The 24,734-nt window shown below is 32.6% G+C and overlaps 1 protein-coding gene and 1 long non-coding RNA gene across 4 annotated transcripts in view; both read left to right on the top strand.

The window, feature by feature from the left end:
• Positions 1–24,734, top strand: part of LOC147016251 (uncharacterized) — a 176,598-nt gene that overhangs the window by 11,900 nt on the left and 139,964 nt on the right. The window lies entirely within an intron of this gene.
• Positions 630–14,340, top strand: LOC147016253 (uncharacterized). 2 transcript variants are annotated; one of them, XM_085844819.1, is made up of 3 exons: positions 630–787; positions 884–1,096; positions 12,451–14,340. In XM_085844819.1, exons 1-3 carry the CDS (start codon positions 674–676, stop codon positions 13,585–13,587), a joined length of 1,464 nt encoding a protein of 487 aa, XP_085700945.1. In that variant the 5' UTR covers positions 630–673; the 3' UTR covers positions 13,588–14,340. The 2 variants fall into 2 exon arrangements, 1 of the variants encoding a protein (XP_085700945.1); XR_015049008.1 differs by lacking the exons at positions 630–787; positions 884–1,096 and adding an exon at positions 12,260–12,353.

The following is a 24,734-nucleotide window of genomic DNA, read 5'->3' as shown; positions in this document are numbered from 1 at the left end:
CAATAAGCCCCGCCCACTTTTCTTTAGGCCCCGCCCACTTTTGCTAAGCTCCACCCACTTTTCGTGAGGTATTTTTCTAAGCCACGCCCACTTTTTCTAAGCCCCGCCCACTTTGCTAAGCTCCGCCCACTTTTCATGAGGTATTTTTTCTAAGCCACGCCCATTTTTCCTAAGCCCCACCTACTTTTGCTAAGCCCCGCCCACTCTTACATCATTTCCAGTTCATCTCTGACTCACAAAGAAATCACTAGAAAATTACAGGATGTTATGGTTTTGAAAAATTTCCCAATGAAGGCTTGCCTAGGCTTGCCCAGGGAATTTCCAAAGGAAACCACACCCACCAGTCTTTCCCTATAAAAGCTTCAAGCCCAGGCTCCATTTTAAACATTTGTTTTTGCTGGCAATGGTGTGCTGTGTGCTTGCCTGGAACTCTCTGTCTTGTATGGAACTAAACCTTCAAGTTGATGAACTGGATTCAAACCTCTTATCTGTTGAGGTAAGATTTTTATTTTCCTATTTTCAAACTTTGATTGAAGCATACTCATTTAATAATTAAATAACTTAATTAATACATTATTATTTTCTCTCACAGGAAATTGTATCTGAAATACAAAATGAAAATACTGCTTTTGCTACAACTTGGGGGGAAATTGTTGGCTTGGTTGAAGACCTTATGAGCGACCAAAACCTTGAGTGGGATGACTTTGGGGTTCCTTGGAACTCTCTGACTTGTATGGAACTAAACCTTCAAGTTGATGAACTGGATTCAAACCTCTTATCCATTGAGGTAAGATTTTTATTTTCCTATTTTCAAACTTTGATTGAAGCATACTCATTTAATAATTAAATAACTTAATTAATACATTATTATTTTCTCTCACAGGAAATTGTATCTGAAATACAAAATGAAAATACTGCTTTTGCTACAACTTGGAGCGAAATTGTTGACTTGGTTGAAGACCTTGTGAGCGACCAAGACCTACAGAACGAGCAAGACCTTGAGTGGGATGACTTTGGGGTTCCTTGGAACTCTCTGTCTTGTATGGAACTAAACCTTGAAGTTGATGAACTGGATTCAAACCTCTTATCTGTTGAGGTAAGATTTTTATTTTCCTATTTTCAAACTTTGATTGAAGCATACTCATTTAATAATTAAATAACTTAATTAATACATTATTATTTTCTCTCACAGGAAATTGTGTCTGAAATACGAAATGAAAATACTGCTTTTGCTACAACTTGGGGCAAAATTGTTGGCTTGGTTGAAGACCTTATGAGCGACCAAGACCCACAGAACGAGTTCGTCCTTGATGACCCAACCAAAGAGTTATACCTTGGAGACCAGCAAAATCCTGAAAAAGAGTTTTACAGCAATAGTACTCATTGTGAGTTATCAAGACAATACCCACTGAACAAGTTATACGTTGATGAGCCAGAATACAAGTTTTACCTTGGAGACTCACAAATTTTGAAAAATCAGTAAATGAGTTCTGCCTTGATGGTTTAAATAACTACCTTGGAGACTCAGGAAAAGGGTTCTGCCAAGATGGTTCTAAATATGGGAACTACCTTGGAGACTCACAAATTTTGAAAAAATCAGTAAATGAGTTCTGCCTTGATGGTTTAAATAACTACCTTGGAGACTTGGAAAGTTGGGTTTATTTTGAAGACTTGAAATGCTACCACTCTTTGGGATTTAAACCTATCAAGAAAGTTCTTACTCCCTCTTTCTATGTCATCAAACCTGAAAGCCTTAAAAGACAGAATTGGAAGAAGAGAAAAAAAAAAACGTAAAATATATATATATATATATATATATATATATATATATATATATATATATATATATATATATATATATATATATATATATATATATGTGGAAATCTCATTTTGAAAAAGACATTGTGTTGGGTGAGGATTGAGTTGGGGTTGAGATTTTGAATGTGAGGGTTGGGGTTGAGATTTTGAATGTGAGGGTTGGGACACACACACACACACACACATACACATCAACAAACAAAAGTTAAGCCTTGACTATTCAGTTGAGGATTCTGTGTTTGGGGTTCACAGATCTAAGAACGTCCACCCCTTGACACACATTATATACTGTTATACACCTCGGACTTGGCCCTCGAGTGTCCACAACGGTGTATAGTAGGAGGGAGTGAAGCGCCAACCTATTGCTCCCATTGCACACACACACACACACAAACAAAAGTTAAACCTTGACTATTCAGTTGAGGATTCTGTGTTTGGGGTTCACAGATCTAAGAACGTCCCCCTTGACACACATTATATACTGTAATACACCTCGGACTTGTCCCTCTAGTGTCCACAAAGGTGTATTATCTGCTTAGTTTTGTCTTTTGTAATTCCTGTGAATAAAATGAACCTAAAATCTCTTCCCCTTCCAAATCATATATTTTATAAGTCCAAGGAACCGTATCTATTACATCAACAATTTTAAAAAGTTCTTTCGTCCATCGTTCAGTAAAACCCTTTTCAAAATGAGATTTGCACCTATATATTCTTACGATATCACCAACTTTGAACTTAGGTTTTCTGACATTAATCTCTTTTTCATATTTTAATTTTGTAAATGTTTCTGATGGTTTCATATTTGTTGACGTGTGAATCGTGTCATTATACTTATCCACAATATCCTGAATAAAAGATGACCATTGTTGTGAACCGAGTTGTGTGAATTTTTTATATAGTCTCTCTTTTAAGGTACGATTAAAACGTTCAACAACAACTGCCTTCCCTTCATTAAAGGTACTGTATAATGTAATACTGTTATTTTTTAGAAAATTCATAAATGTCTTGTTATAAAACTCTCTACCCTCATCAGTCCACAATTTTTTAGGTTTTCTCTTACTTTTATTAAATATCTGTTGAAAAGCTAACATAAGAGTATTACCTGTTTTGTTTTTTAAAGGGACAACCCACGCATATCTACTCCTCAAATCAATAACGGTTAAAGCATACTTGTACCCCTTATCATTATTGAGTTCAATCAAATCAGCAGACCAGATATAATCAACTTCCTTAGAATAAACTTTCCTTCTCTGAAACTTTGTGAATATTGGTTTATGTAATTCATCAGCTAATTGCTCTTCAGTCTTAATGGCATCATTAGAGCCTATAATTTTTTTGAATTTCCAAGTCCAAGTTTCAATTTAGCACGAATCATCTTCTTCACGATGAACCTATCAACTTTTTCTCTCAAGGTTGGATTTTGTATCAGAGACAAATTATACAACATTTCTCTATCGGCTTCATGCTTTTCTTCCAACGTTGTGGTATTCCCATAATCAATATCGTGTCTCATGCACACTTCATCAACTCTATTGATTGGTTTACTCCAGGATTTAGGATTGTCTGCCTCATCTAATCTTTTATCCAAGTTTGTGCCTGGACCACAGAAAGAATACCCTGGAAGATGTAATTCCCCTGGTATTCCAGTAGTTGTAAATTTACTTCCTGATAAAAACTTTTGTATATCTCCTCCTCCTTTGTGTTTGGAGATAAATTGATTTTTTTTGAACCACACACCGAACATATACCTTTTTGGATAACCCTGTTATTTTTACTTTTAATATATGAAATATTTTTAGTATTAGTTTTCTTTTTACATTTGAGACAATAACTCATTTATTTATGTGAAAAATTCCTGCAGAGTGCAAAAACCTTTTTAGTTTCCAACATGCACATTTGAATCTTAATTTTTAAAACATAAAGAATCCTAAGAAATGCCTTCACTCTCTCCTCCATTTATTTAAGAAAAAACTTGAATTAAAATGAATAGCTTGACGATGTCAATAGTCTTGAAGAAAATATTGCAAATAGACTTGTTAATTCTTTGTTTTCCTCCTCGGTGGGTTGAGTTATTTTCTGTAATACCACCAATCTTTTTTGAATCTCACTGGTTTCCATATTTTGATATTTATTTTGTCTCGCTCTTTCCTCCCTTTCCTCCCTCTCTCTCTTCTCCCTTTCATCCCTCTCTCTCTTCTCCCTTTCATCCCTCTCTCTCTTCTCTCTTTCATCCCTCTCTCTCTTCTCTCTTTCCTCCCTCTCTCTCTTCTCCCTTTCATCCCTCTCTCTCTTCTCTTTTTCCTCCTCTTTCTTCTCTTTTTCCTCCTTCTCCTTTTCCTCCTTCTCTTTCTTCTTCAACTCCTTCCTCATCCCTTACTATCCTTGAATCGTTTACACCCCATAGAATATTATACATATATTCATCAGGATTTCTTGTTATTCCTGTATCCAAAATAATTTTTTTTACAACAGGAAACCAATAAAATTTCTTTTGAATTTCTAAAAGAGCCTTACCTTTTCTTAACCTTATAATTTTTTCATTATTTAACATTCTAATTAAATCTAAAGTTGTCGGTTTATCAACATCAGCATAATGCCAATCTTTTATTGAAAATACCTCATTCTTATGTTGTAGAACATATTTATTAAAATACCGAATACCCTTTTCTTGAAGGTATGCTTGGACACAGAAATGATAATTTTCTTGAAGCCTTCTTGCTGTCATTTATGTATTAGAAATATATGTTAGAATAATATTATGGCACGAAACACCTCCCCATCTTCCCATAGTTAAATCATTTTGTATTTCCTTACTTATTATATATAATCCTGTTTTTTCTGTTTTCATGAGATAAACAAGGGCAAAACCATTATTATATTTACCCTTATTAAATTCTTTTATTTGTTGTTTACTAATCGTGGCTCCACAAAACTCATTCTCGATACCAAGTGGATAATATTCTTCCTTACGAGACTGATTTAATTGTTCCAGGTCTTCGAGGTTAATTTTAAATGACCAATTATACCCTAAATCATTCATATCATACCCCCATTGTTCTATTCTCATACAAACGATACGCCCTTCTTTATAAAAATTTATTTTAATTCGAACTGTGAATTCTGTATGACCTGGAGATAATATCAACACTTCTGTATCTTTGGAATACACAGCCGTTTTATTTAAGTATATATATATTGTGATAAATCGCTTAATCTCACCAAGTCATTCGCGTCAGTCGGGCTTGGATAATTTTTTAATTTATAAGCATTTTTCATGTTAATATTTTTGTTGATATTATATTTATGTCGTTCAGCCTGTGCCTTTGTATAATAATTTGATAAATCAATATCCAGTTCTTGAGATACACCAAAGATAGAACCATCTTTACCAACATAAGTCATTTATATTAGATTAAAAATAATATCATAAAATTTTTTATTTTTGTTGAGTTGAAATAACACATATAGACATAATTGACCACAACACTTGGAATTTAATTCTTGGACTTGAAATGTTTGATAAACACCATTCTGTAAGAATTTTATGACTTCAACAGGTGGTGGAAGACCAAAACTATCAAAATAATATTTGTCTTGACTATTAAAAATACAAACCCAATGAGAACCGTTGTAAATTTGATGTTGTATTCTTTCCAAATTCTTTCAACCACTCATCAATGCTCATTTATTTATTAGAAAGATATAATCCATTACCTCTTTTCGTTAATTTTACACCTGCTTGTGCTATAGAAGAAAGCATATCTCCAACTCACAATCTCGCTTTATCAGGCAGACCTTCAAGTTTTTCAGCAAAATCTACAATTACGCCACTTCCACTAATTTGTTTCTCCAACTCTTTGTTATGTCTTTCCAATTCTTTTTGAGCCTGGAGTTGAGCCTTCCTTTCATTGGCAGTTTTCACCGCTGTTGAAATACCACCCGTCAATGCTCCAACCGCACTTAAACCTGCAAATATAGGAATTAGAAATGGGAGAAATCCTCCACTCGTCTCTCTTATTGAATATTTTTTCAACATTGGTTTTGTCATTTTAATTTTAAGTGAGCCAGTGTCATTCAAGATTTTAACCTGTTCTCTTGTGACCAAAACATCAATTCTTACTGCTCCTTTTCTCTGAATTGTATTAACGTTAATCGTACAAGGCTTTTGATTTTGAACACAAGATGATAGTTTATGAAGATTGATTTGATTAACATATACCCCAGTTGGTACTTTGCCACTCATTTATTTAACAAAAAATTATGTGAGACTAATCATCACACCATTATCTGTATTAATCTGCAATTCTGTTTCTTCCAAAAGCAAACAATATGTATCAACTTCTTCACTCTCTCCTCTTTCAATGTATAGGGAAGTATCCACTCGATTAGACTTTATAGTTTCCTTTGCGCGCTCAGGTCAAACGCATAGATTGTATACAAACTTTTAAATGCTGTCATATCCAAAATAGGTTCTTTATTTCCATTACTTTCACACACCTTTTGGTAAGACTTGTATGCTTCAGCAAAATCATTTTTTTCCCAATTAATTTCCAATCTATCTCGTGGATAAAATGTTCCATCTAGAGAAACGCGAAGTTGTTTCACCTTAGCATTATCACTCAATGCATTATTCTTATCAGTCGCAGTATCACCATCTGGCTTTTTAAAAATCATCCACAGATATCGTGGCTTTCCTTCCAGAACACCTAAATTCCACGTGTAAGTAGTTTGGTTGAGTTTAACGTGTTGACATCTTCTTTTGAGGTATGATACACTGAGTGGTTTCTTTGAGTTAAGTCTTCGATTCAACATCTCTTCTGTTTTAAGATTAGGAGTATATTCACTGATATACCAACTCATCTCCTCAATTACAAATTTATTCTGTTCACCAAAAGCACTACCAACACCAAAAAGCAATCTATTTTCATTATCATTCCTTTGTAGTTGAAATCTAATTTTAAGACCATACAGAACTTTATCATAATCACAAAATCTAAATATACCTTTAAGAGGAACTGCCACAGTAAAACTATTTTCTGCTTTTGTATCATCATTATACATTCCTTTCCTTTGAATATATCCAGGGTCTGTGTTTGTTCCCGTTGACATATCAGGAATAAAACCTTCGACAGACCCCTTTCCCATTCTATCACTGAATGTATAGAGTGTAAATTTCATCATTTCAGATACAGCAGAGACATAATCAACCACTTCAACTTCTTGTGTTCCAATATACAATCGCACACTATCAAACATTTTCCAGAAGAAATCATTTACAAGTGTAGCGTTTGTGTTATTCCCAGCCTTAGTGAATTTAAATTTACACAACAAGAAACTTTCGGAGAGATTCAAATAGGTTTGTTGATTATTTATTTCAAAACTTTTTGTACCATTTGTATTCCAGTCTGTTCCAGTTATTGCATTTACCTTGAAGTAATCTTCTTTTTTCGTGGAGTTTGAGATAATAATAGTATCATCCAAATCATAGATACTATCAATTGCTTCCATACTTGTATTTATTTAGGAAAAAAGATGTTAAAACTTTTGAAACCCTGATCCAAGTATTTGAATTATTTTCTGTCGTTCTTGGGGGGACAACTGAGTTTTACCTTTCTTAATTTCTTTTATTGCTTGTAATTTATGAGATTCCTTCTGAGCATCTTTTATACTCTTTACAGCACCTGCTACATTTCCCACAGCAGAAGCAGTTGAACCAATTAGGTCTTTATGTTTAAGAATAGTTGAACCAATACCCATGAGAGTATCAATTATCCCATCTCCTCTAAATTGATGTCCGACACCCCTTTGTCTCTTAGGTTTATAGTATCCTCTACCAAGATACATACCTTCACCCTTGTAGTACGGGGAAAGGAACATCCCATCCCCTGTAATTATTTTATATTTTCCCAACTCGTGTTTCCTCACAATAACCATCGTATTTATTTATTGGAAAACTTCACGTAGGTGAATTCTGATGGATATAACTTCTCCATTAAAAGAAATCACACGATTATCTTGGTCGGTTATCCTAAAATTTACTCTGTGTATGGTTTTTCCTGACACAGGCAGATAAACCAAATTTTTAGGTTCCATATTGAATTTATAACCAATTGGGGTTGAGTATGCGCTGAATGAAAATATTGTATTCGTTTTTTTTCCATCATTATAAGCACCATCAATCAAATCACAGTGAATTAACACCGAATTTATTCCTGAGGATATTTGAATGACATTATCACTGTAAAACGTCCCATTAGTTTCAATATTTTTTGAGGAGAAACCCAATAACTCTCTAAATGAATTATCAATTGTGAAATCAACCTTGTAGTTATTTTTAACTTTAATCGTTGATTTTGAAGTATGTTTTTGAATGTTTATAACAATATTTTTTGGTTCATCACCCTGTTCTTTCATAAGACGAGCAATTTCGGAAGATATTTGAGAAATCTCGTATGCTCCGGGTGAGACTGTTATCGTTTTGTATCCACTTCCCGGATTATAACTAAACTTGTCATTTTTCTCGGTTATATTAAATAAGGTATTATAAGTTTCCATGGACAATAAAGATGCCTCATATTCTTTTGTTGTGTCAAGTTGTAGTGGGTATGGGAATGAAGATGTGTGGTCGCTTGTTGTGAAATTAAAACTCAGGATTGTGCTTCTCATCTTATTTAATATGAGATAAAATGTCTTTATATTGAGATTTATTAATTATTTTCATGTTCATCAACTGGTCTAAAATGGCTGATGCTTCATTAAAACAATTGTTATTTCCAGCCTTCTTACTGCCTAACAACAATAACATTCTATTAACTAATTGCGATGGGTCATTTGGAAGAAAACTAATACCTGAACCAAGGATACTTAAAGCCTGAATAATGTGTTTCTCCTTCTCATTCTTCCTACTTTTACCAGAAAGAATAACCTTATAATTTAGAGTGTTCAGCAAATCAATATATACTCTATCATCATTATTTTCCATATCCAATGGTTTATCAATATACTTTGATTCATCCCTCACAGTTGAACCTTGTCTTCCATCTTTTGTGAGAAGAAACATTAATCTCGGAGTTAGTTTAACAGGGGGTTGAGCAGAACTTAAGAACCTTAATTCATCATTAAATATCAATACCTTTTCTTGAACAAGATGAAATATTGCTGGTTGTTCTGTTGGAATGAGTCCTGCTTTGGTTTTTGAATCCGCTGAATATTCATTGTTTTGAACAGCATTCACAATATAATCAGGGGGTTGATTAATCTCTTCCAGTTGTTGAAATAAACCTTCATCATATTCTAATTCTCCAATATGCTCTAATTCTTCCTCCGTCATTTGACTGAAATCTTTTAACATTTGGAGCTTTCTGGGAGTATATTCTACTGTGGGAACTGTGGAAACATCTTTCATTTTTCTTGGGAAGTTTTTAAAAGTGGTTTAAAAAATTTCTCTTGTTTTCTTTCAAATACTTCTTCGCCCGTTAGTTTCTGTCTGCGTTTCTTCTTTATGTCTTCCTGCTGTTTTACAACTTTTGAAACCAACTCTTGATGTTCCTTAAATCTTCTTGCTCTTTCTTTTGTATCCATTTATTTATTGTAAAATATCATTTAATGAATTGTAAAGATTAACAGGGAAATTTTCCTTTTCTTCATCATTCAAGTAGATGTGTTCAAATAAATCCTTTTCTTTAAATATTTCATCAAATTCTTTATTAACATTAATGCGAGTTGTAATTTCTTCTTCACTAATCCTTGCATCTCTGCTTTTCATACGTTTGCGTTGAGTTTCTTCATCAACATCAAAACCGAATGATAAAATCTTCACCCCGCTCAGATATTTAATAATTTGTCTCGTTCCTTCTGGATTAGTTTCTAATATCCCAACACCACCAGATTTTAGTTTCCTTAACTCACTCTTACAATGTGAATATTTTGTTGTACCAAGAGAAACCTCCTCAAATATTTGTCCTTCATTCCTCAATCGCATATGTTCCTCCACTGAAATATAGTGATAATCTTCACCTTTTACTTCTCCAGGTCTTATTGCTCTAGTTGTTGTTGATACAATGCGTATCACGGGGTGTTTTTTAAGTAAATTTACAATATTCTCATTTGTACTACACAAGAACCTTGATTTATGAAAGTTTTTTCCAGAAGCAGATTTACCCACAAGATTTATAATAATAGTTGTCATTTATATATGTAATTGTTTATAAAACAAAAAATATATCCCTTAATATCTCATCTTGTTTCACAACAATATATTTATATTTTTCAGTCGTGTGCTTCATGTAATCCTCAAATTTCTTTTTACTACATAATGTAGAACAATTATCTCTCCAAAAATTATTGATATCTATTGAATTTAACTTGAATAAAATAAAAGTATTAGCATTGTTTCTGATGGAACGACGAGGAAGTTGAAAGTACGATTGACTAAGATAAATACAATTACAAGAAGAATGTCTCCCTCTTGTGTAGTAGCTGTCCATTACCGTTTGGTTTCTCTCATTAACACAATCATCAAAGATAACGAGGTTCTTTTTTGATTTATCCAAATCTTGGGGAGATGGTATATCATCCGTATTACAACTAAGAATACAAGTTATAGGATTTGATTTCTTTTTACATCTCTGTGTATCACAAAATAGTTGAATTATATCTTCAATGTTATAATCATTTAGGTTTTTTTGACGTTTAAATAAACCGATTATATCTTCTTTTTGAAGACCAGCATTAAAACCTTGTGAGAGTAGTTGATACTCTGGTTGAAAACTCGACTTTGTGAAAATTATTAAATTATCATAATCTAAAAAGTTGGGAGTGAGGAGCATTTTTAAAAGTAAGCAGGTTTTTCCACATCCACTTGAACCAACTATGAGACATCTTAATGAATTTGGGAGATTTTTATGGTTGTTAAATTTTATCTTATTTTCCCAAATAGGTAAAAAATCATTCATTTATATATTTAGAAAACAAGTTATTTAATTTATTATTGGCTTTTTTAGAAACTCTATATTTTATCCTAAGTTCAGGTTTAATTTCAAGATAATCCATTATTTTATTTATGCAATATCTTGTGTTGATATTTCCCTGAAAATTACATCCATGAGTAGGGTAAGAATACTGATTCTGGCTCACTTTGCCCCATGTAAATGAATGGGGGATTTTCAGCGATTTATATTTTTTTTCCCTAAAAATAAACCCCCCTTTTTATCCCAAGGTATATTTATTTGTCTCCCCTTTTAACTTGGAGGTTGAACCTCATTGAATTGAACACCTGGGGGTTGAACAGCTCACTCATTGAACCTATAAAGATTTGTTCATTCTCAAATTCCTTCAATAGTTTAATTTTCTTTGCACAATAATCCCCATCTAAAATATTGACAAACAAAACATTTGAATCTTTATATTTTTTAAGATACCCCTTTTGTGCCATTACGAAATGATAAACTTCTCTTAATGCTCTTGTTTGACCACCTCCTGAGCCACAGGTTATTTTTTGTTAAGCCCCGCCCACTTTTCTTTAAGCCCCGCCCACTTTTGTTAAGCCCCGCCCACTTTTCATAAGGTAATTTTTCTAAGCCACGCCCACTTTTCCTAAGCTCCGCCCACTTTTGCTAAGCTCCGCCCACTTTTCATAAGGTATTTTTTCTAAGCCACGCCCACTTTCCTAAGCTCCGCCCACTTTTCATAAGGTATTTTTTTCTAAGCCACGCCCACTTTTCCTAAGCCCCACCCACTTTTGCTAAGCTCCGCCCACTTTTCATAAGGTATTTTTTCTAAGCCACGCCCACTTTTCCTAAGCCCCGCCCACTTTTGCTAAGCTCCGCCCACTTTTCATGAGGTATTTTTTCTAAGCCCCGCCCACTTTTCCTAAGCCCCGCCCACTTTTGCTAAGCTCCGCCCACTTTTCATAAGGTATTTTTCTAAGCCACGCCCACTTTTCCTAAGCTCCGCCTACTTTTGCTAAGCCCCGCCCACTCTTACATCATTTCCAGTTCATCTCTGACTCACAAAGAAATCACTAGAAAATTACAGGATGTTATGGTTTTGAAAAATTTCCCAATGAAGGCTTGCCTAGGCTTGCCCAGGGAATTTCCAAAGGAAACCACACCCACCAGTCTTTCTCTATAAAAGCTTCAAACCCAGGCTCCATTTTAAACATTTGTTCTTGCTGGCAATGGTGTTCTGTGTGCTTGTCTCAAACTCTCTGTCTTCTATGGAACTAAACCTTCAAGTTGATGAACTGGATTCAAACCTCTTATCTATTGAGGTAAGATTTTTTATTTTCCTATTTTCAAACTTTGATTGAAGCATACTCATTTAATAATTAAATAACTTAATTAATACATTATTATTTTCTCTCACAGGAAATTGTATCTGAAAATACTGCTTTTGCTACAACTTGGGCTGAACTTGTTGGCTTGGTTGAAGACCTTGAGTGGGATGACTTTGGTGTTCCTTGGAACTCTCTGTCTTCTATGGAACTAAACCTTCAAGTTGATGAACTGGATTCAAACCTCTTATCTATTGAGGTAAGATTTTTTATTTTCCTATTTTCAAACTTTGATTGAAGCATACTCATTTAATAATTAAATAACTTAATTAATACATTATTATTTTCTCTCACAGGAAATTGTGTCTGAAATACGAAATGAAAATACTGCTTTTGCTACAACTTGGGGGGAAATTGTTGGCTTGGTTGAAGACCTTATGAGCGACCAAGACCCACAGAACGAGTTCGTCCTTGATGACCCAACCAAAGAGTTATACCTTGGAGACCAGCAAAATCCTGAAAAAGAGTTTTACAGCAATAGTACTCATTGTGAGTTATCAAGACAATACCCACTGAACAAGTTATACCTTGATGAGCCAGAATACAAGTTTTACCTTGGAGACTCACAAATTTTGAAAAAATCAAGAAATGAGTTCTGCCTTGATGGTTTAAATAACTACCTTGGAGACTCAGGAAAAGGGTTCTGCCAAGATGGTTCTAAATATGGGGCCTACCTTGGAGACTCACAAATTTTGAAAAAATCAGTAAATGAGTTCTGCCTTGATGGTTTAAATAACTACCTTGGAGACTCAGGAAAAGGGTTCTGCCAAGATGGTTCTAAATATGGGGCCTACCTTGGAGACTCACAAATTTTGAAAAAATCAGTAAATGAGTTCTGCCTTGATGGTTTAAATAACTACCTTGGAGACTCAGGAAAAGGGTTCTGCCAAGATGGTTCTAAATATGGGTCCTACCTTGGAGACTCACAAATTTTGAAAAAATCAGTAAATGAGTTATCCTTAAGAGACTTTGTAAGTTGGTTTTACTTTGAATACTTGAAATGTGGGTTCTGGATTGATAACTCACAATGTGATACATATCTTGGAAACTCAACGGGAATGTGGTTATACCTTGAAGACTTGGAAAGTTGGGTTTATGTTGGACACTTGAAACTTTTTTGGGGGCTTTTATTTATTTATTTATTTATTTATTATTATTATTATTTTATTTATTTATATTTTGGAGACTTTTGGAGTTGCTATCACTCTTTGGGATCTAAACCTATCGATGTAGTTCTTTGTCGGATGGTGCTTGATGGGAGCAAGATCAAGAAAGTTCTGGGAAGAAAGTGCAGGCTTACTCCCCCTTTCTACGTCATCAAACCTGAAAGCCTTAAAAGACAGAATTGGAAGAAGAAAAAAAAAAACGTAAAAATATATATATATAGGTGGAAATCTCATTTTGAAAAAGACATTGTGTTGGGCGAGGATTGAGTTGGGGTTGAGATTTTGAATGTGAGGGTTGGGGTTGAGATTTTGAATGTGAGGGTTGGGACACACACACATACACATCAACAAACAAAAGTTAAGCCTTGACTATTCAGTTGAGGATTCTGTGTTTGGGGTTCACAGATCTAAGAACGTCCCCCTTGACACACATTATATACTGTTATACACCTCGGACTTGGCCCTCGAGTGTCCACAACGGTGTATAGTAGGAGGGAGTGAAGCGCCAACCTATTGCTCCCATTGCACACACACACACAAACAAAAGTTAAGCCTTGACTATTCAGTTGAGGATTCTGTGTTTGGGGTTCACAGATCTAAGAACGTCCCCCTTGACACACATTATATACTGTAATACACCTCGGACTTGTCCCTCTAGTGTCCACAAAGGTGTATTATATGCTTAGTTTTGTCTTTTGTAATTCCTGTGAATAAAATGAACCTAAAATCTCTTCCCCTTCCAAATCATATATTTTATAAGTCCAAGGAACTGTATCTATTACATCAACAATTTTAAAAAGTTCTTTCGTCCATCGTTCAGTAAAACCCTTTTCAAAATGAGATTTCCACCTATATATTCTTACGATATCACCAACTTTGAACTTAGGTTTTCTGACATTAATCTCTTTTTCATATTTTAATTTTGTAAATGTTTCTGATGGCTTCATATTCGTTGACGTGTGAATCGTGTCATTATACTTATCCACAATATCCTGAATAAAAGATAACCATTGTTGTGAACCGAGTTGTGTGAATTTTTTATATAGTCTCTCTCTCTTAAGGTACGATTAAAACGTTCAACAACAACTGCCTTCCCTTCATTAAAGGTACTGTATAATGTAATACTGTTATTTTTAAAAAATTCATAAATGTCTTGTTATAAAACTCTCTACCCTCATCAGTCCACAATTTCTTAGGTTTTCTCTTACTTTTATTAAATATCTGTTGAAAAGCTAACATAAGAGTATTACCTGTTTTGTTTTTTAAAGGGACAACCCACGCATATCTACTCCTCAAATCAATAACGGTTAAAGCATACTTGTACCCCTTATCATTATTGAGTTCAATCAAATCAGCAGACCAGATATAATCAACTTCCTTGGAATAAACTTTCCTTCTCTGAAACTTTGTGAATATTGGTTTATGTAATTCATCAGCTAATTGCTCTTCAGTCTTAATGGCATCATTAGAGCCTATAAGTTTTTGAATTTCCAAGTCCAAGTTTCAATTTAGCACTAATCATCTTCTTCACGATGAACCTATCAACTTTTTCTCTCAAGGTTGGATTTTGTATCAGAGACAAATTATATAACATTTCTCTATCGGCTTCATGCTTTTCTTCCAACGTTGTGGTATTCCCATAATCAATATCGTGTCTCATGCACACTTCATCAACTCTATTGATTGGTTTACTCCAGGATTTAGGATTGTCTGCCTCATCTAATCTTTTATCCAAGTTTGTGCCTGGACCACAGAAAGAATACCCTGGAAGATGTAATTCCCCTGGTATTCCAGTAGTTGTAAATTTACTTCCTGATAAAAACTTTTGTATATCTCCTCCGAGTTTGTGTTTGGAGATAAATTGATTTTTTTGAACCACACACCAAACATATACCTTTTTGTATAACCCTGTTATTTTTACTTTTAATATATGAAATATTTTTAGTATTAGTTTTCTTTTTACATTTGAGACAATAACTCATTTATTTATGAGAAAAATTTCTGCAGAGTGCAAAAACCTTTTTAGTTTCCAACATGCACATTTGAATCTTAATTTTTAAAACATAAAGAATCCTTAGAAATGCCTTCACTCTCTCCTCCATTTATTTAAGAAAAAACTTGAATTAAAATACATGTCTTCTCGATGTCGATAGTCTTGTCGAAAGTATTGTAAATAGACTTTTTAATTCTTTGTATTCCTCCCTGGTGAGATAAGTTAATTTCTTTAATACCTCTATTCTTTTTTGAATCTCACTGGTTTCCATATTTTGATATTTATTCATTCTCTCTCTTTCCTCCCTCTCTCTCTTCTCTCTTTCCTCCTTCTCTCTCTCCTCCTCCTCCTTTTCCTCCTCTTCCCTCTCTTCTTCAACTCCTTCCTCATCCCTTACTATACTTGAATCGTTTACACCCCATAGAATATTATACATATATTCATCAGGATTTCTTGTTATTCCTGTATCCAAAATAATTTTTTACAACAGGATACCAATAAAATTTCTTTTGAATTTCTAAAAGAGCCTTACCTTTTCTTAACCTTATAATTTTTTCATTATTTAACATTCTAATTAAATCTAAAGTTGTCGGTTTATCAACATCAGCATAATGCCAATCTTTTATTGAAAATACCTCATTCTTATGTTGTAGAACATATTTATTAAAATACCGAATACCCTTTTCTTGAAGGTATGCTTGAACACAGAAATGATAATTTTCTTGAAGCCTTCTTGCTGTCATTTATGTATTAGAAATATATGTTAGAATAATATTATGGCACGAAACACCTCCCCATCTTCCCATAGTTAAATCATTTTGTATTTCCTTACTTATTATATATAATCCTGTTTTTTCTGTTTTCATGAGATAAACAAGGGCAAAACCATTATTATATTTACCCTTATTAAATTCTTTTATTTGTTGTTTACTAATCGTGGCTCCACAAAACTCATTCTCGATACCAAGTGGATAATATTCTTCCTTACGAGACTGATTTAATTGTTCCAGGTCTTCGAGGTTAATTTTAAATGACCAATTATACCCTAAATCATTCATATCATACCCCCATTGTTCTATTCTCATACAAACGATACGCCCTTCTTTATAAAAATTTATTTTAATTCGAACTGTGAATTCTGTATGACCTGGAGATAATATCAACACTTCTGTATCTTTAGAATACACAGCCGTTTTATTTAAGTATATATATTGTGATAAATCGCTTAATCTCACCAAGTCATTCGCGTCAGTCGGGCTTGGATAATTTTTTAATTTATAAACATTTTTCATGTTAATATTTTTGTTTATATTATATTTATGTCGTTCAGCCTGTGCCTTTGTGTAATAATTTGATAAATCAATATCCAGTTCTTGAGATACACCAAAGATAGAACCATCTTTACCAACATAAGTCATTTATATTAGATTAAAAATAATATCATAAAATTTTTTATTTTTGTTGAGTTGAAATAACACATATAGACATAATTGACCACAACACTTGGAATTTAATTCTTGGACTTGAAATGTTTGATAAACACCATTCTGTAAGAATTTTATGACTTCAACAGGTGGTGGAAGACCAAAACTATCAAAATAATATTTGTCTTGACTATTAAAAATACAAACCCAATGAGAACCGTTCCCATCATTATCTTCTAAGTTCATAATAATATTCTTTGTATGTTTCGACACATTTGTTAATTCATCTCTCATACAAATAACCACATTATGAATTTTTAATTTCTTACAATATTTGGCAAGTTGTAAATTTGATGTTGTATTCTTTCCAAATTCTTTCAACCACTCATCAATGCTCATTTATTTATTAGAAAGATATAATCCATTACCTCTTTTCGTTAATTTTACACCTGCTTGTGCTATAGAAGAAAGCATATCTCCAACTAACAATCTCGCTTTATCAGGCAGACCTTCAAGTTTTTCAGCAAAATCTACAATTACACCACTTCCACTAATTTGTTTCTCCAACTCTTTGTTATGTCTTTCCAATTCTTTTTGAGCCTGGAGTTGAGCCTTCCTTTCGTTGGCAGTTTTGACCGCTGTTGAAATACCACCCGTCAATGCTCCAACCGCACTTAAACCAGCAAATAAAGGAATTAGAAATGGGAGAAATCCTCCACTCGTCTCTCTTATTGAATATTTTTTCAACATTGGTTTTGTCATTTTAATTTTAAGTGAGTCAGTGTCATTCAAGATTTTAACCTGTTCTCTTGTGAGCAAAACATCAATTCTTACTGCTCCTTTTCTCTGAATTGTATTAACGTTAATCGTACAAGGCTTTTGATTTTGAACACAAGATGATAGTTTATGAAGATTGATTTGATTAACATATACCCCAGTTGGTACTTTGCCACTCATTTATTTAACAAAAAAATTATGTGAGACTAATCATCACACCATTATCTGTATTAATCTGCAATTCTGTTTCTTCCAAAAGCAAACAATATGTATCAACTTCTTCACTCTCTCCTCTTTCAATGTATAGGGAAGTATCCACTCGATTAGACTTTATAGTTTCTTTTTGAGCGCTCAGGTCAAACGTATAGATTGTATACAAACTTTTAAATGCTGTCATATCCAAAATAGGTTCTTTATTTCCATTACTTTCACACACCTTTTGGTAAGACTTGTATGCTTCAGCAAAATCATTTTTTCCCAATTAATTTCCAATCTATCTCGTGGATAAAATGTTCCATCTAGAGAAACGCGAAGTTGTTTCACCTTAGCATTATCACTCAATGCATTATTCTTATCAGTCGCAGTATCACCATCTGGCTTTTTAAAAATCATCCACAGATATCGTGGCTTTCCTTCCAGAACACCCAAATTCCACGTGTAAGTAGTTTGATTGAGTTTAACGTGTTGACATCTTCTTTTGAGGTATGATACACTGAGTGGTTTTTGAGTTAAGTCTTCGATTCAACATCTCTTCTGTTTTAAGATTAGGAGTATATTCACTGATATACCAACTCATCTCCTCAATTACAAATTTATTCTGATCACCAAAAGCATTACCAACACCAAAAAGCAATCTATTTTCATTATCATTCCTTTGTAGTTGAAATCTAATTTTAAGACCATACAGAACTTTATCATAATCACAAAATCCAAATATACCTTTAAGAGGAACTGCCACAGTAAAACTATTTTCTGCTTTTGTATCATCATTATACATTCCTTTCCTTTGAATATATCCAGGGTCTGTGTTTGTTCCCGTTGACATATCAGGAATAAAACCTTCGACAGACCCCTTTCCCATTCTATCACTGAATGTATAGAGTGTAAATTTCATCATTTCAGATACAGCAGAGACATAATCAACCGCTTCAACTTCTTGTGTTCCAATATACAATCGCACACTATCAAACATTTTCCAGAAGAAATCATTTACAAGTGTAGCGTTTGTGTTATTCCCAGCCTTAGTGAATTTAAATTTACACAACAAGAAACTTTCGGAGAGATTCAAATAGGTTTGTTGATTATTTATTTCAAAACTTTTTGTACCATTTGTATTCCAGTCTGTTCCAGTTATTGCATTTACCTTGAAGTAATCTTCTTTTTTAGTGGAGTTTGAGATAATAATAGTATCATCCAAATCATAGATACTATCAATTGCTTCCATACTTGTATTTATTTAGGAAAAAAGATGTTAAAACTTTTGAAACCCTGATCCAAGTATTTGAATTATTTTCTGTCGTTCTTGGGGGACAACTGAGTTTTACCTTTCTTAATTTCTTTTATTGCTTGTAATTTATGAGATTCTTTCTGAGCATCTTTTATACTCTTTACAGCACCTGCTACATTTCCCACAGCAGAAGCAGTTGAACCAATTAGGTCTTTATGTTTAAGAATAGTTGAACCAATACCCATGAGAGTATCAATTATCCCATCTCCTCTAAATTGATGTCCAACACCCCTTTGTCTCTTAGGTTTATAGTATCCTCTACCAAGATACATACCTTCACCCTTGTAGTACGGGGAAAGGAACATCCCATCCCCTGTAATTATTTTATATTTTCCCAACTCGTGCTTCCTCACAATAACCATCGTATTTATTTATTGAAAAACTTCACGTAGGTGAATTCTGATGGATATAACTTCTCCATTAAAAGAGATCACACGATTATCTTGGTCGGTTATCCTAAAATTTACTCTGTGTATGGTTTTTCCTGACACAGGTAGATAAACCAAATTTTTAGGCTCCATATTGAATTTATAACCAATTGGGGTTGAGTATGCGCTGAATGAAAATATTGTATTTGTTTTTAATCCATCATTATAAGCACCATCAATCAAATCACAGTGAATTAACACCGAATTTATTCCTGAGGATATTTGAATGACATTATCACTGTAAAACGTCCCATTAGTTTCAATCTTTTTTGAGGAGAAACCTAATAACTCTCTAAATGAATTATCAATTGTGAAATCAACCTTGTAGTTATTTTTAACTTTAATCGTTGATTTTGAAGTATGTTTTTGAATGTTTATAATAATATTTTTTGGTTCATCACCCTGTTCTTTCATAAGACGAGCAATTTCGGAAGATATTTGAGAAATCTCGTATGCTCGAATTGAGACTGTTATCGTTTTGTATCCACTTCCCGGATTATAACTAAACTTGTCATTTTTCTCGGTTATATTAAATAAGGTATTATAAGTCTCCATGGACAATAAAGATGCCTCATATTCTTTTGTTGTGTCAAGTTGTAGTGGGTATGGGAATGAAGATGTGTGGTCGCTTGTTGTGAAATTAAAACTCAGGATTGTGCTTCTCATCTTATTTAATATGAGATAAAATGTCTTTATATTGAGATTTATTAATTATTTTCATGTTCATCAACTGGTCTAAAATGGCTGATGCTTCATTAAAACAATTGTTATTTCCAGCCTTCTTACTGCCGAACAACAATAACAGTCTATTAACTAATTGCGATGGGTCATTTGGAAGAAAACTAATACCTGAACCAAGGATACTTAAAGCCTGAATAATGTGTTTCTCCTTCTCATTCTTCCTACTTTTACCAGAAAGAATAACCTTATAATTTAGAGTGTTCAGCAAATCAATATATACTCTATCATCATTATTTTCCATATCCAATGGTTTATCAATATACTTTGATTCATCCCTCACAGTTGAACCTTGCCTTCCATCTTTTGTGAGAAGAAACATTAATCTCGGAGTTAGTTTAACAGGGGGTTGAGCAGAACTTAAGAACCTTAATTCATCATTAAATATCAATACCTTTTCTTGAACAAGATGAAATATTGCTGGTTGTTCTGTTGGAATGAGTCCTGCTTTGGTTTTTGAATCCGCTGAATATTCATTGTTTTGAACAGCATTCACAATATAATCAGGGGGTTGATTAATCTCTTCCAGTTGTTGAAATAAACCTTCATCATCATATTCTAATTCTCCTAAATGCTCTAATTCTTCCTCCGTCATTTGACTGAAATCTTTTAACATTTGAAGCTTTCTAGGAGTATATTCTACTGTGGGAACTGTGGAAACATCTTTCATTTTTTCTTGGGAAGTTTTTAAAAGTGGTTTAAAAAATTTCTCTTGTTTTTTTTCAAATGCTTCTTCGCCCGTTAGTTTCTGTCTGCGTTTCTTCTTTATGTCTTCCTGTTGTTTTACAACTTTTGAAACCAACTCTTGATGTTCCTTAAATCTTCTTGCTCTTTCTTTTGTATCCATTTATTTATTGTAAAATATCATTTAATGAATTGTAAAGATCAACAGGGAAATTTTCCTTTTCTTCATCATTCAAGTAGATGTGTTCAAATAAATCCTTTTCTTTAAATATTTCATCAAATTCTTTATTAACATTAATGCGAGTTGTAATTTCTTCTTCACTAATCCTTGCATCTCTGCTTTTCATACGTTTGTGTTGAGTTTCTTCATCAACATCAAAACCGAATGATAAAATCTTCACTCCGCTCAGATATTTAATAATTTGTCTCGTTCCTTCTGGATTAGTTTCTAATATCCCAACACCACCAGATTTTAGTTTCTTTAACTCACTCTTACAATGTGAATATTTTGTTGTACCAAGAGAAACCTCCTCAAATATTTGTCCTTCATTCCTCAATCGCATATGTTCCTCCACTGAAATATAGTGATAATCTTCACCTTTTACTTCTCCAGGTCTTATTGCTCTAGTTGTTGTTGATACAATGCGTATCACGGGGTGTTTTTAAGTAAATTTACAATATTCTCATTTGTACTACACAAGAACCTTGATTTATGAAAGTTTTTTCCAGAAGCAGATTTACCCACAAGATTTATAATAATAGTTGTCATTTATATATGTAATTGTTTATAAAACAAAAAATATATCCCTTAATATCTCATCTTGTTTCACAACAATATATTTATATTTTTCAGTCGTGTGCTTCATATAATCCTCAAATTTCTTTTTACTACATAATGTAGAACAATTATCTCTCCAAAAATTATTGATATCTATTGAATTTAACTTGAATAAAATAAAAGTATTAGCATTGTTTCTGATGGAACGACGAGGAAGTTGAAAGTACGATTGACTAAGATAAATACAATTACAAGAAGAATGTCTCCCTCTTGTGTAGTAGCTGTCCATTACCGTTTGGTTTCTCTCATTAACACAATCATCAAAGATAACGAGGTTCTTTTTGATTTATCCAAATCTTGGGGAGACGGTATATCATCCGTATTATCACTAAGAATACAAGTTATAAGATTTGATTTCTTTTTACATCTCTGTGTATCACAAAATAGTTGAATTATATCTTCAATGTTATAATCATTTAGGTTTTTTGACGTTTAAATAAACCTATTATATCTTCTTTTTGAAGACCAGCATTAAAACCTTGTGAGAGTAGTTGATACTCTGGTTGAAAACTCGACTTTGTGAAAATTATTAAATTATCATAATCTAAAAAGTTGGGAGTGAGGAGCATTTTTAAAAGTAAGCAGGTTTTTCCACATCCACTTGAACCAACTATGAGACATCTTAATGAATTTGGGAGATTTTTATGGTTGTTAAATTTTATCTTATTTTCCCAAATAGGTAAAAAATCATTCATTTATATATTTGAAAAACAGGTTATTTAATTTATTATTGGCTTTTTTAGAAACTCTATATTTTATCCTAAGTTCAGGTTTAATTTCAAGATAATCCATTATTTTATTTATACAATATCTTGTGTTGATATTTCCCTGAAAATTACATCCATGAATAATATACAACAACAATCCTTTGAACATTTCTCTTATACGTTCAGTTTCTTCCCTTGTAAGGAAAGGTGTGTTATCATCCTCATACTTTACATTCATTTCTCTAATCAATCTTGTAAAGTAATTCATTTTTGGTGTAAATCTAAAAGAATTATTTTCCTTTTTATATTTTTTATTATCATTAATTAGAAGATAATCACAGAATATACATTGTTTATAGGCTTTTGACTCTGTGTTTAATCCCCGTCTTTCACACGCAGGACAATTCTCAAATTTGTCATATGGAGAATCAGGAAAGTCTAGCATATTTATATAGTAAAACTTTACTTAAACTGAAATTCATCTATACTTTCAGTTGTATATTACCATCGATATCGATATACTTTTTATCATTATCAGATTCAAGTACAACATTTTTTATATTAAAGGTAATTTTAAAATTATCGTTAACTACTATTGAACCAAATGTCATTTCACCTGATATATTAACATCTTTTATTTCATCAAGATTTACATCTTTAGGGTTGTTGAAAAAATACAAATTTCTCCTTGCATATTACAGATGGTCTTATCTTTTCTTTCTAAAGCTTCATCCATAAGGTTTTTGTTCTTTGATACTTTTTCTTGTTTCATTGCTTTTTCTAGTTTTGAATATATTACTAGAAGGAGAGGAGAAACTTTTGTTAGAGATACTTTAATTGATGTTCTACCAGGTATACTAAAAGCCCTTCCACTGAAGGAAATTGAAGAACTCATATTATTTACCATAATAGTTTTTATCCAATAGTTGTTATATTTATCTTTGTTCAATTTTACATCCTTAACATATTTCTCAGTATCTTTAACAGATGAAGAGATTGATTGAAACTTGTCTTTTGTGTCTTGAAACATTGTATTTATTAAGTGAAAAAGTTGGAGGATAAAATGTTTTTAAGCACAGATTCACCTATAAATTAAACGAAATTTTCATCTAGAAAATTTTAGTTTAAACAAAGTTTTATTCTATAAATATGGTGAATACAACGTACTGCGATGTTTGTAATCACGAATATAAACATTATAGAAAACACCTCCGAACCAACAAACACACATTTAATCTATTTCATCAAATATCTCCTCTTGAGTTGGAAAGAAAACATTGTGATATCTGTTCAAAGGATGTTTTGAAGAGTAGTTATAATCAACATCTTCAATCACAAAAACACAAGAAAAATGAGTTTAAAGTAAAGGGAGACTATTATATTAAAAACACTGATGAGGCATTTAAAGGGCATATAAAAATAAGGATTTTTCAATTTGGAGAACCCGGTCCATCATCAATAGCTGAATCAATTGAAATAGTGAAACCCGATGTTGAAAAATTTATTAAAAAGACATTAAAAGAAATAAAAACTTTAAAGTTTTATATGGGAGTGAAAATGAATATGAAAAGACAAGATGAAGAACAAACTCCTTATATGAGAACAGATCTTCATTTTATAACATCATTTCAAGATTTTTTGAATAGTGGGGTTTATGAAGAACTATCAAGACAAGAGGAGGATGTTGATAATACAGTGGTAGGAAGTGGATTCAATATTAAAAAAATCATCTTTTTAGATATACACATTCTAAAATCAAACCCTCTTAAAGCTTCTTCTTATATTGAATTACCAAAAGAAATAAAACTAAAGAAGGCAGTTGTTAATATTAAGAACAATGATAATAAATGTTTTCTCTGGTCTGTTCTTGCTCACTTACATCCATCAAAATGTAATTCAGAAAGAGTAAAACAATATATGAAATATGAGAATACCTTGAACATTAAAGATTTTAAATTCCCAATGCCATTAACAGATATTCCTAAATTTGAGAAAAAGAATAATCTTTCTATTAATGTATATGGATTAACGGATACAAACAAAGTTCAAATATTAAAAATTTCAAACAACTATAAAAATGAAGAAACACACATTGACCTTTTATATTTTAGTGTTGGAAAGAATTCACATTACACATACATCAATAATTTATCAAGATTAATCTCTTCTCAGGTATTCAGAACAGCAAACAAAATATATCCTTGTAAGCGATGTCTTAATTCATTTCATACAAAAGAACGATTAGAACAACATTCAAAATATTGTAGTAATCATAAATCAGCTGTAATTACAATGCCTAAACCTGGTGAAAAGATTTA

This window comes from Eptatretus burgeri, chromosome 11 (assembly GCF_056783735.1).
Source record: "Eptatretus burgeri isolate ZD-2024b chromosome 11, Ebu_testis_v1, whole genome shotgun sequence".
NCBI lineage: Eukaryota > Metazoa > Chordata > Myxini > Myxiniformes > Myxinidae > Eptatretus > Eptatretus burgeri.
Note: the sequence above shows the minus strand (reverse complement) of the source record. Positions and strands in the feature narration are given on the sequence as shown.

Coding starts and splice junctions, on each gene's coding strand:
- LOC147016253 (XM_085844819.1), top strand. CDS start 674: ATGAGCGACCAAAACCTTGAGTGGGATGACTTTGGGGTTCCTTGGAAC. Junction 788..883: donor CAAACCTCTTATCCATTGAG/GTAAGATTTTTA, acceptor TTTCTCTCACAG/GAAATTGTATCTGAAATACA. Junction 1,097..12,450: donor CAAACCTCTTATCTGTTGAG/GTAAGATTTTTA, acceptor TTTCTCTCACAG/GAAATTGTGTCTGAAATACG.